The sequence below is a fragment of the Trachypithecus francoisi genome, unplaced genomic scaffold, assembly GCF_009764315.1.
Source record: "Trachypithecus francoisi isolate TF-2019V2 unplaced genomic scaffold, Tfra_2.0 Lachesis_group8, whole genome shotgun sequence".
NCBI lineage: Eukaryota > Metazoa > Chordata > Mammalia > Primates > Cercopithecidae > Trachypithecus > Trachypithecus francoisi.
This window is the reverse complement of record NW_022681473.1, coordinates 112,569,323-112,580,891: the sequence shown is the minus strand read 5'-3', so window position 1 is coordinate 112,580,891 and position 11,569 is coordinate 112,569,323. Positions and strand designations below refer to the sequence as shown.

General features: G+C 44.7%; 1 protein-coding gene and 1 long non-coding RNA gene across 2 annotated transcripts; one reads left to right on the top strand and one right to left on the bottom strand.

Annotated features, from left to right (window-relative positions):
- Positions 1–2,842: 2,842 nt before the first annotated feature.
- PANX3 (pannexin 3) lies at positions 2,843–11,536 on the bottom strand. Its single transcript, XM_033207571.1, has 4 exons — positions 11,356–11,536; positions 9,995–10,137; positions 5,701–5,915; positions 2,843–3,903 (listed from the first exon to the last, which is right to left on the bottom strand). The coding sequence occupies exons 1-4, from the start codon at positions 11,534–11,536 to the stop codon at positions 3,264–3,266; spliced, it is 1,179 nt and encodes a 392-aa protein (XP_033063462.1). The 3' UTR covers positions 2,843–3,263.
- LOC117081516 lies at positions 3,140–7,086 on the top strand. Its single transcript, XR_004436182.1, has 2 exons — positions 3,140–5,873; positions 6,775–7,086. It is a non-coding gene; the product is annotated as an uncharacterized LOC117081516 (long non-coding RNA).
- Positions 11,537–11,569: the final 33 nt, after the last annotated feature.

The following is an 11,569-nucleotide window of genomic DNA, read 5'->3' as shown; positions in this document are numbered from 1 at the left end:
TTCTAACTTTACAACCAAGGTCTATTAAAATTAAGGAGGATAGAAGAATCTTCAGGGTGCGGTATTGGTGAATGACCCAGGCTGGATGGCAGAAGGCTTGCATCTTCTTCCAGCGATGCCAATAACTAGTTCAGTAACTGCAGGTTTTTTCTCTCAGAACCGAACATAGTCTTTAGATTGTAAACTTTATAATAGTGGAGGTGAATGGGATTTCTACATTGTAAAATACTCTACTGATATATAATGACTGTTATATGTTCAAAATGTAGATTTTTTTTTTTTTTTTTTTTTGAGACGGAGTCTGGCCCTGCTGCCCAGGCTGGAGTGCAGTGGCGCGATCTCGGCTCACTTCATCCCCTAACTCGCGGGTTCAAGCGGTTCTCCTGCCTCAGCCTCCCGAGTAGCTGGGATTACAGGCGCCCGCCAACATGCCCAGCTAATTTTTGTATCTTTAGTAGAGATGTGGTTTTACGATGTTGGCCAGGCTGGTGTCAAACTCCTGACCTCAGGTAATCTGCCCGCCTTGGATTACAGGGTGAGCCACAGCGCCTGGCCGAAATATTGACTTTTAGAGTTGTGGAAATTCAGGAAATATGTTACATAGTTAAAACAATAAGTTCATTGAACTACTGGAGAAAAGTCTAACACTGTAGTAAGTAGTGTATAGTCAGAATAAAAAACAGGTTCAGAACTGATGACCCAGGTACTTAATTTCTGAAAATAGTAAAAACAGTGACAGGGTCTTGACAAAATCGTTTTAATACAGACAAAAGCTTATGGAATTCTTTTTTTTTGATCATATATATTGTAAAGTGCTCTTGTTTGACCTGAGTGAGTTTTTAATAGAGCAGCTCTTTGGGGTGCCAGTGTTTCACAAACACACTTAAGGCAGTCATATATATTCAGTTTTGGAAAATACCAGGATTATTTTTAGTGCTTAAAAAACCCACACTAATGCCTTTGGTAATATAGACTGGTTCTTTACTTTGGAACTTGAAAGTAGTCCCAGTAATAGGAAGAGACTTTTCTTTCCTTTTTTTTAAAATCTTGTTTGCTAATTGCCTGACTTATTTGCTGTTGTGCTGTATTTTGTCCTTGCAGGCTTTGGGGTCTGACTTTATTTGTATTATTTATTTTCATATACATGTATCACATCTGGTGGGAAGAAAAGTGCTATCCTTTGTCCTAGTTTGCAGGCTGTTTTGGCCAATGGACTTCAGTGGGATTTGCATGAAGGTATTTTTTGTTTCTTCTTCATTGGAAACATTTCCTTACACTTATAAAACGTTTCATTCGAACCTTTGAAATTTAGAAAATATAGTACAGGAAAGATTTAAAAATCCATAATGCTACCACTTGGAATGAACTACTTTTAACATGTTAGTATATGTGTCTTATATTTTATGCATTTTTATATAGGTTAGGTAATACTGAAAATAAAGTTTTCTTTTTGTTCATTTACCATTATATCATTTCAATTTCACAGATGTTAGTATAGCTTCTTTATAAGCATAATTTTAAGTGGCTGGTTAATATTCCAGTTATGGCTATATTATATTTTGCATAATTATTTCCATGTTCTTTGACTTTTTGGTCAATTCCATTAAAAGCACATCTTTGTGTCCAAAGCTGTTTCCATATAGGACAATTTAGAGGCTGGATTTGTGTGCTCCACAAAGGTGATGCCACTGAGCAACTCATTCAGTCCTTACTTGTTTAGAAGAATATTTACCTAGTGCCTATTATGGTACCATCTTTAAGAACTTTAATTTAAGAGAGGAAGACAGACAAGTAAATTGGCAATGTTAATATGGTATGATAAGTTTATTTCAGAGGTAGGTTTTATTTTATTTGGCAGCACCCAGTCAGGGAAGGAGGGAGGAGATAGGAAAGGTTTCTTAAAGGAGATATATGTGGGCAGACTCTGAAGGAGAGGTAGTGGTTGGTTGGCCCAGTGAAGAACAAAGGACGGCATGCTGGGTGGTGGAGACAGCATCTTCAAAGACTCAGCATTGTGAGCAGCATGGGAACTGCAAGTAGTTGATTGGTGTGAAAGCTGAGTGTAGAGAGAAGCAAGAGCAGAGACTGAAGCAGTAAGTAGGGTTTGGGTCATGAAAAGTCTTGTGTACCAACTGAAGAGTTGGACTTTGACCTAGTGACAGTAGGAAATCATCTATCAGCTCTTTGCTTGTGTTAGGTAAACTTACCTGAATTTGTCGGAAGCAACATAACTTTTCTACGTAACTGTACAAAGAAGGGTCTAAATGGCCTATGCAAAAATTCTCTAAAGAAATGCATAATGTGTAGCTCTAAAAAGAAATATAAAATGGCAGACAGCATGATACTGTGTGTGAGTCTTTGAAGTCAGATCAAAGTTCCATTAACTGCAGGCATTGGAATGGGAGTTAGAAGATAAAACGGGGTGATTAAATCAGAAGAGAAAGATGTTCAATAGCATTTTACTGTCTAGTCATTTCTAAGTGCTTGCTATTCAGTGATTAGCTGTAAGGGAAGGCATAGTATCCTCTGGAGTATTAAAAGCATACCTGGCCCTATTAACAGTTGTGAAGGAGTCTGTAGCCCATAATCCCAGCCCCTGGTGAAATGAGTTCCTGGTTTAGATGGTGAAAAGTATATTGGGGCACCTGAAGGCTCCACTCATGGTTGAGACATAGCCCTGGCCTTGTTCTACTATGTCCTTACATCCTAAGAGCAGATTACAAATTGAAGCCATCATCTCCCAGCTCTTTGGAGGCTACAGAGGACCTGGACAAGATTGATAACTTCTACAAAGCAAGCTGGGTAAATTCCTAGGATTTCAGGCCACACCAAAGGGTTTCCAGGGGTTTACATCTTTATTAATCACTTGCCAGATTGCCTTACTTGCTCTCTGGGGTAAGCTGAATGTGCTTCCAAGAAAGGATACGAAATTGCCTCCATAAATGGCCTCTAGAATCTTCTTTCCTTGCAGCATGTCTAGACTTTATTTCTTTTTATTTATACTGTCCTCATAGAATGTTCTAGACTGATTTTTTTTAGCTCTTTGACTCTTCAGCTCCAGCTTTCACATTTATTTCCATGTCTTGATTATGTCTTCTTACTTTTAGGATAACATGATAAAAGATACATGATTCAGTTAAGTCCAAGCTTAGCAATTTTAAAGTGTGTATTTTTTTGTGTGTGTGTATATGTGTATTAGTGTGCATGTCTTATGAGGAAGGAGAGAGACTTTCCACAAAATTTCTGGCTCCATGGTTTCTTAACTATGGGTGTTCATCACATCCTGGGTTGGTGAGATGTTTGGGTTTTGAGGGTTCTAAGCCAGCCAATAAAGTCATAAAATCAACTACTGTGTCAATATTGTGCTTCTGGGTGGTCGTATCCTTTAACACACATAAGACACTCAGCCAGCTAAAAGAGATGAGCTCAGAGATGTTAGCTCGGAGAAAAAGAAGGATCACATTGAGGTCATTGATGGGACACCCTAGCATCTTTCTGCTGAGGAGATCAAAAGCTGGGAGCATCTCATAGACAGATAAGAGTCGTTTGTCCCATCGACATAGCCGTGTGAGGTTGTATATGATCACTGGAACCAATATGGTGTATATTGCTACACTGGAGAGGCTAACAATCCGGAAAATGGACAGCGATGTCAGCCTGCATGTGATGAGATTGGGGACATGGGTCTCATCACTTAGCAGCCCTGTCTTGATGGAGCAGCTGAATTCTTCCTGGAAAAAGACATCCAGATGGAAATGACCAAGGTATAGGTAAGTTGCAGAGGTGAAGAGGAGTAAGAGGGAGTTCCTCAGGAGGTAGGTAGCCACTAGTGAATGTGAACGCTGCTTACATGCCAGGTACCGCTCTAGCAAAGGGAATTCAAAGTATCGTTCTTTCCGAGCCCTGGGCAGTGGAAGAAAGGAGGCAAGGTTAGTAGTGACCATTTAGAACCATACTCCAAGAGAGGCATGTGACAACGTAACAAATCTGTTTTCAACATGGCATTCTTGGCTCCCATGAAAATCTGCCTTCCCGGAGCATAACCATCCTTCTCCCCAAAACAGAAACATAGGAGTGTATCTTGATTCTCCAAGTACTGACTGCCATGTGATAAACCCAGTGAATGATCTGAGTAATTATTTATTACACTGGATTTCTGCCAAGCAAGGCGGACTAAAGTTCTAAGCTGAAGTAGGATCTTTAGGTAGCAATAGGCTTATGAAATTAGCACTGGATTGGGGGTCTAGCTGAGTGCATTCTGGGCCGGGCATGGTGGCTCATGCCTATAATCCCAGCACTTTGGGAGGCTGAGGTGGAAGGGTCCCATAAGCCCAGGAATTTGAGACCACACTGGGAAACATAGCGAGACCTCATCTCTATGAAAAAATACAAAAATTAGCTGGATGTAGTAGTGTACACCTATGGTCCCAGCTACTTCAGAGGCTGAGGAGGGAGGATTGCTTGTGTCCAGGAGATTGAGTCTGCAATAAGCCAGGATTGTGCCACTGCATTCCAGCCTGGGCAACAGAGTGAGACCCTGTCTCCCCCATCAAAAAAAAAGAAAAAAAAGAAAAAAAAGTACATTCTGGTTCTTGGCCTGTGTACTCTGTGTATGATCTTTGGGCCAATTCATTCATCTTATGTAAATAATTTGGCTCACAAATGTTTGTTGAGAGCTTTGGTGTTCAGGTACATGTAAGCCAGTCTGTGCTCTGAAGAAGCTTAGAGTCTGGCTTGTGGGGAAGGGGCAGAGAAGACATGCAGATATGGAATAAAAATAGCACTTGGTTTGTTGCTAAAATCGTGGACACAAACCACAATGGCTTAGGAGAGGTAGGTAACAGTGTGGCCTTCGATGTTCAGAAACCTTTATGGAAAATATTGGCTGAAATCTGGGCTTCAAAAGATAGGATTTTTTTCCCAAAGATAGAGTATGTGCATAAATATGGGACAATATGATTCAAATGTTAGCGCAATTGTCCCCTTGGGCCATGTAGCCTGGCCACTCTCTGTAAAACTACACCACTCTCCGTCCCTCCAGCTTCCTTCTGCCCCCACTTTACTTTTTCTTTTCTTCATACCACTTAGTATCTCAGAACATAGATTGCACTCCCATGTTCTGTTTATTTGTCTGCGTTTCCTTAATAGAATCTAAGCCCCACATGGATAGGTACAGCTTTGTCTCTCCTGCCCCCATCCCCCAACACATACACGCAAATGTATCGGAAGCACCCAGGACAGCGCCTGTGTGCAGGTGGAGGAATGAGTACATAGATAAATGATTTGTTCAGGGGAAAAGGAGGAGGCTGCCTGGGTGCAGTGGAAGGTTTCTGTCACCTGGTAGTTAGAAGTTTGAAAAAGTAGTTGGTGACAGTGTGTTGAGGGCCTTGCACACATGTCTGGGAAAGTTTGAGTATTTTTTGGTAGGCATGAAGAGAGCTATTTAAGGTTTCTGAGGGGAGTAGCATATGAAAGTGGAATTCTAGAGAGATGAATCCCTTTGTGGGCTCCGTGTACACTACAGGAAGAGTCCTTTCTCTCTCCCTTTACAGAAACAATAGAAAGTTAATGAGATGATGTGTTAAGCACTTTGCCCTCTTAAGATGAATGGCATGGAAGATCACTTAAAGATGACTATGCAAATATATCATTTAAATTCTTGACTGAATTTCTCAGAAAAAGGTGGTAGAGACAACTCACTTCTCCAACTCATCCCAGAACACATAGGGGTCAGAGCTCTTCTGCCGGATCTTCAGCATGTGCTGCACCAGGCGGATGGAGCGATTATAGGATTTGTCCAGTTCGCTGATGATGAACAGCAGATCGGAGCTGAGGGCTGGCACAGCTGCATACTGCCACAGCAGCACCGGCAGGTACATGAGCAAGGCCAGGGCCAGCAGGGAGTAGGGGAGGGCCTGCAGGGCGAGAGCAGCTGAGGAGGGAGGCCGGGGCTGCTGAGACCCCGAGTGACAGCGCTGAGTTAGGGGCTCTCCTTTCCCCTGTTCCTGCCTCAGCAGGGGAAGGCTGTGTGGGGGAATGGGCTAGCCCAGGCCCAGCCCCCGAGGCACCCTACTGACCTGGCTGAGTATAGGGAGGCCTGCTTGAGAAGGAATGTGCACCTTCATGCTCCCCTGGTTCGCTTTTCTGATCCAGGGTCTGTGTGGGTTCCCAGGGAGAAGAGAGAGTGAGAAGAGAGAGAGGAAGGGAGGGGAGGGGAGGGCAAGGAGGGGAGGGGAGGAGAGGAGAGGAGAGAGAAAAGGAGAGAGAGTGATCTGCCTACCTCCCTCAAAGTAGTCTGTGCAGCTAGCTAGCTAGGGATCATGGCCAGCAGAGGCCATGTCGTCCTAAGGGAGAGAAAATCCCATTTCCTCCCTGTCGCCTTCCTGGACTTGTCTGATGCACAGTGGTCTTTTCCAATTTTTGGATTCTTGGTAATGCCAAACTACACCATCAGACACTGTCTTGGGATTCTTTGGGGGGCTCTTTCAGATATGTAAATCTATAAGCTGACTTTCACGAATTCATAAGCCTTGTCTCCTCAATGACTGCATCGTTAGCTACCTGCAATAAAGGACTGATACGGGTTGAATTGTGTCCATGTCCTTCCTCCATTCATACATTGAAGTCCCAATTCTTGATACCTCAGAATGAAACCTTATTTGGAAATGGGGTTGTTGTGGATGCAATTAGTTAATTTAAAATGAGGTCATACTGGAATAGGGTGGACCTCAAATTCATTATGATTGATGTTCTTTTTTTTTTTTTTTTTTAAAGCCAGGTAAAGAAGCAGACATGCACACAGGGAGACTGCCCAGGGCACTGTATCTACAAGCTAAGGAGTGGGACCTGGCAGACCTTTCCCTCGCAGCCCTCAGAGGAGCCAATACTGATGACACCTTGGTCTTGGACTTCCGGTCTCCAGAACCCTAAGATGATAATTTTGATTGTTGAAGCCACCCAGTTGGTGGTGCTTTGTTTCAGCAGCCCTAGCAAATTAACATAGGGACTTTTCCTTAGGTTTCCTCGTCATACTTACCACACCTAGCAGGGTTGGGCCCTGTAAAGTAAAATCTCTACTTGTAAATATTTTCATTTATTTATTTATTTAATTTATTTTTTGAGATGGAGTCTTGCTCTGTTGCCCAGGCTGGAGTGCAGTGGTGGAATCTCAGCTCACTGCAACCTCTGCCGGTTCAAGCAATTCTCCTGCCTCAGCCTCCTGAGTAGCTGGGATTATAGGTGCTTGCTACCACACCCGACTAATTTTTGTGTTTTTAGTAGAGACGGGGTTTCACCATGTTGGCCAGGCTGGTCTTGAATTCCTGACCTCAAGTGATCCGCCTGCCTCGGCCTCCTAAAGTGCTCTGATTACAGGCGTGAGCCACCACGTCCAGCCTGTAAATATTTTTTAAAGCTACAGTTTTGCTACGTGCTTGACATGCGTTATTTTATTTGATCTTCACAAGGATGTCATCAGGTAGATACAATTTAGTATCTCTATTTTACAGATAAGAAACCAAAGCATGAAAAGATTAAGTAACCTGTGCAGCGTTGTACATGAAGTAGGTAGGAGAGCCAGGATTTGGAACTATAGGCTGTCTGATTCTGGAGCTTACTCCCTAAATGACTACTTCACTTATAGTTTCTCCTGAACCAGGGGTGGTTTGTTATTTCAGAAGAGAGTCTGAAGAAAAAGAGGGAGGATACATAATTGATTGCATCTGGGTAGAAAAGAAAGGTGTGGAGTCGGGCGTGGTAGCTCATGCCTGTAATGCCAGCACTTTGGGAGGCCAAGGTGGTTGGATCATGAGGTCAAGAGATCGAGATCATCCTGGCTAACATGGTGAAACTCCATCTCTACTAAAAATACAAAAATTAGCCGGGCATGGTGGTGGGTGCCTGTAGTTCCAGCTATTCAGGAGGTTGAGGCAGGAGAATCACTTGAATCTGGGAGGCAGAGCTTGCAGTGAGCCGAGATTGTTCCACTGCACTCCAGCCTGGTAACACAGCGAGACTCTGTCTCAAAAAAGAAAAGAAAAGAAAAGAAAGTTGTGTGTTTGTGTTTTCTGAATTAAACAGGAAAGTTATGTTAGGAAAGGCACACCAGGTTCTAGAGAAAACTAGAACGTTTTTGCTGCTAAGAAAGGGCAGAAAGAAACGCCTGTAATCCCAGCATTTTGGGAGGCCAAGGCGGGCGGGTCACAAGGCCAGGAGTTCGAGACCAGCCTGACCAACATGATGAAATGCTGTGTCTACTAAAAATACAAAAATTAGCCGGGCATGGTGGCAGGCGCCTGTAGTCCCAGATACTTGGGAGGCTGAGGCAGGAGAATCGCTTAAACCTGGGAGGTGGAGGTTGCAGTGAGCTGAGATCGCGCCATTGCACTCCTGCCTGGGGGATAAGAGCCAGACTCCATCTCTGGAAAAAAAAAAAAGAGGGGGGCATTTCTTGAAAATGAACCTTTCCTTCATACTAGAGATTCTTTTGCAGGCAACAGAAGTGGAGCCTGAGAATTTGGGATTAAAGGGCTTCCTGGTGGCCAGGTGCTGTGGCTCATGCCTGCAATCCCAGCACTTTGGGAGACTGAGGCAGACGGATCACCTGAGGTCAGGAGTTTGAGAGCAACCTGGACAGCATGGTGAAACCCCATCTCTATTAGAAATACAAAAAATAGCCAGGCATAGTGGCGGGCACCTGTAATCCCAGCTACTCGGGAGGCTGAGACCGGAGAATCGCTGGAACTGGGGAGGCAGAGATTGCAGTGAGCCGAGATCACACCATTGCACTCCAGCCTAGGTGACAAGCACAAAACAACTCCATCTCAAAAAAAAAAAAAAAGAAAAAAGAAACAGAAAAACTTTCTGGTGATCTTGATTATCAGACAATTTGACCCTTTTCTTATATGTGAATTCCTCTACCATAGAACTTATTTTTTTTAACCATCTAGATCCTTCCTGAACTTCCAGTGACAGAAATCTCATTAACTCTTTCCATGAAGTCTCTGGTTTTGTCTCAGTCCTAGAACTGTGGCAATTTGACAGCTTGTTGCCGGCATGCCTAGAAAATGCTACACGTGTCTTCTGACGAAACCTCATGAATCACACATGCGTGTTACCACTGCCTCTTCCTAAAACCCCGCTAGGATGACAGTGAGACATGAAAGAAAACATACTTTTATAAGGTCAAAGAGAACAGGAGAGGAGACAAGGGAGCCCAATATTGAAAACTGGAAAGCAGTTGCAAGATAGAAGACACCAGCTCACGGGGAGGACGGGGAGAGGAGGCAGGGACAGGCAGGCTGTTGTCACCACAGAACCAGGAATCGGAGACACCAGGTCCTTCTGAAAACAAGAGTGCAGGAGGGGCTGAAAACAGGGAACTTGTTGGAAAAATCTGTGTGAGAAACAGCCTACAGATCCTTTCTGTAATGTGAGGCAGTCAAGCGGCTGCTCTTTCCCTCCCCTAACAGGCTTGATGGTTACTCTCTGGAGAGATTAAAGCAGATTAAATTCTGCTCTTGGGTCCATGGAGGCAGGGGAGCCATGCTGGGACAGGGGGAGCAGCTGAGTGAACTCTGAGTGGTGAGACCCACAGCCAAGTTCCTAGAGGGTGGGTAGACAGGCTTAATTCCAACGGCACCCCGCCCTTCCCCACAAATTAAGGTCTGAATGACTCTTCTAGGAGGAAACTGATGAGCCCAGGAAAAAAGACTACAGAGTCAGTATTTCAGAAACTAATGAAATAGACCAAAGGGATCACCTTAAACCGAAGTCTGCCTGTTTATGTGCCTCACCCTTAGGCACAAAGCTTCCAATTAGATACAAGTGGGTCACCAAAGATCGCCAGATTCAGAGAATGCCTGAAACATGAAAGCAAGTGACTAAAATAAATGGGTTGGGGGTGGTGGGGATAGAGGCAAGAGGGAGTAGAATGAAGTGGTTCTGCCCCACTCCACTCAACCGTGAAGCTGGTCTTACAGAGAGTTTGCTTTACCTTGTGGGGCCAGAGAGATTTCATCTTGCCCTGACGAGGCCCGTCCTGCTCATGGTGAACCAGTGAGTCCCAGCAGGAGCTGTCCACGTAGGCTGCCTGCCGGATGCTGAAGTTACCGGGAGAGAAGCAACTGATTGGAGATCCTGCAACAGGAACACAGCTTTGAGGCCGCCTGAGTTGGAGTGGAGGAGTGGGGACTCAGGGGCAATCATCTAACTCTTCCCGTTTCTGTTTCTGGCAGGGACTGTCTTCTTCCCACACCTTAGTTTTCTGGGTTGAGCACTGCCATGTCACGGTAGGACAGGGCACTCCTGGACACATCCCGCTGTATGGCCAGGGCTTGCCAGTGCTGACTCAGCCTTTTAGGTCTGGTGGTTCTTTGCTCTCAGAGTACCCCCTGGGCTTTTTGTGCTCCTGTAGTCTGGTACCAGAAGGCTTGCGGTTTGATGGTGATGTCTCTTTCCTGAAATAACTGACATCCTTTAGGCTCTAAAATGTTGAGGATTAATTGCCTGGGCTTCTGAGCCTAAATGAAGAGAAAGGGTGGGCAAATTATGCCGGAAGGAAAGTGGGCTTGGAGGAGAGTTCCTGCCTTTTTGTTTTCATGTCAGTCTGCAGAAAGAGGCAGAAGTGGGAGCCATTTCTTCTCCCCTGGTTGTGGATGAATGAAGAGGTGGTGGGAGGCTGGCACACCTGTTTGGGAAATGTAGTAAGCTAATGGCACTGCTGGAAAGGAAAGCCAGAAAGAAGTGTCAGTTCTCAGGAAGTCCATATTCTCTTTAACAAAGGTGGTGGATTTGCTGAGTGAATCCAGCACCTGAAACCCTAGATGTATGTGTATGCCAATGTCTGTGTGTGTGGCTGGGGTTCCTAGACAGGAAGCAATGGGTTTATCCAGCATCTCCAATGTGCCTGGCTCTCAGGCACTTAATACGTGTTCTCAAGTCAATAACCCTGGAGTTGGGGGGTTGGGGTGGGAAGAGGGCCCAGAGCAAATAAGAGACTTGGCCCAGCTAAGATGAAGAGGTCTAAGGTCCTAAAAACATTACCAGGGGTGTCAACTTCTTTCATTCATACTGAAAACCAAAATAAAGGTTTGATCATTTGAAATGACATAAAATATATGAATACTAAAATTACAACTTTTTTTTAACTGTAACATTTTGCAGATGACTTTCAAAATTTTTTGGTGCCTCTGCTTTGCTGGCCTGAACTCATGCATCATCTGCCTTTTGGATAATCCAGCCCAGCCCAAAGCCATGGAATCCCATCACTGTGCGTACCACCTCACTTCAGAGCCCATGCAGAGAGTGACATGAAGGGGAGTCTCTCTTGTGCACTGGGCCTTGGAAGCAACTTACCAGAGGAGAACTCCTGGGCGAATGCCAGGGACATCAGCAACAAGGGGGAGCCCACAGATACGAACTTGACTATCCGGTCCAGGGGCAGTTCCAGGCGCAGTCCTTTGAGGCGGGGGCCCCTGCGGTCAGGCAGCAGGGCATCCGAGAGCATGTACTCTGCAGCTGTGTGTGCAAGTGACATGATGCTGCTGAGCTTGGGAGTGCCAAGGTGGCA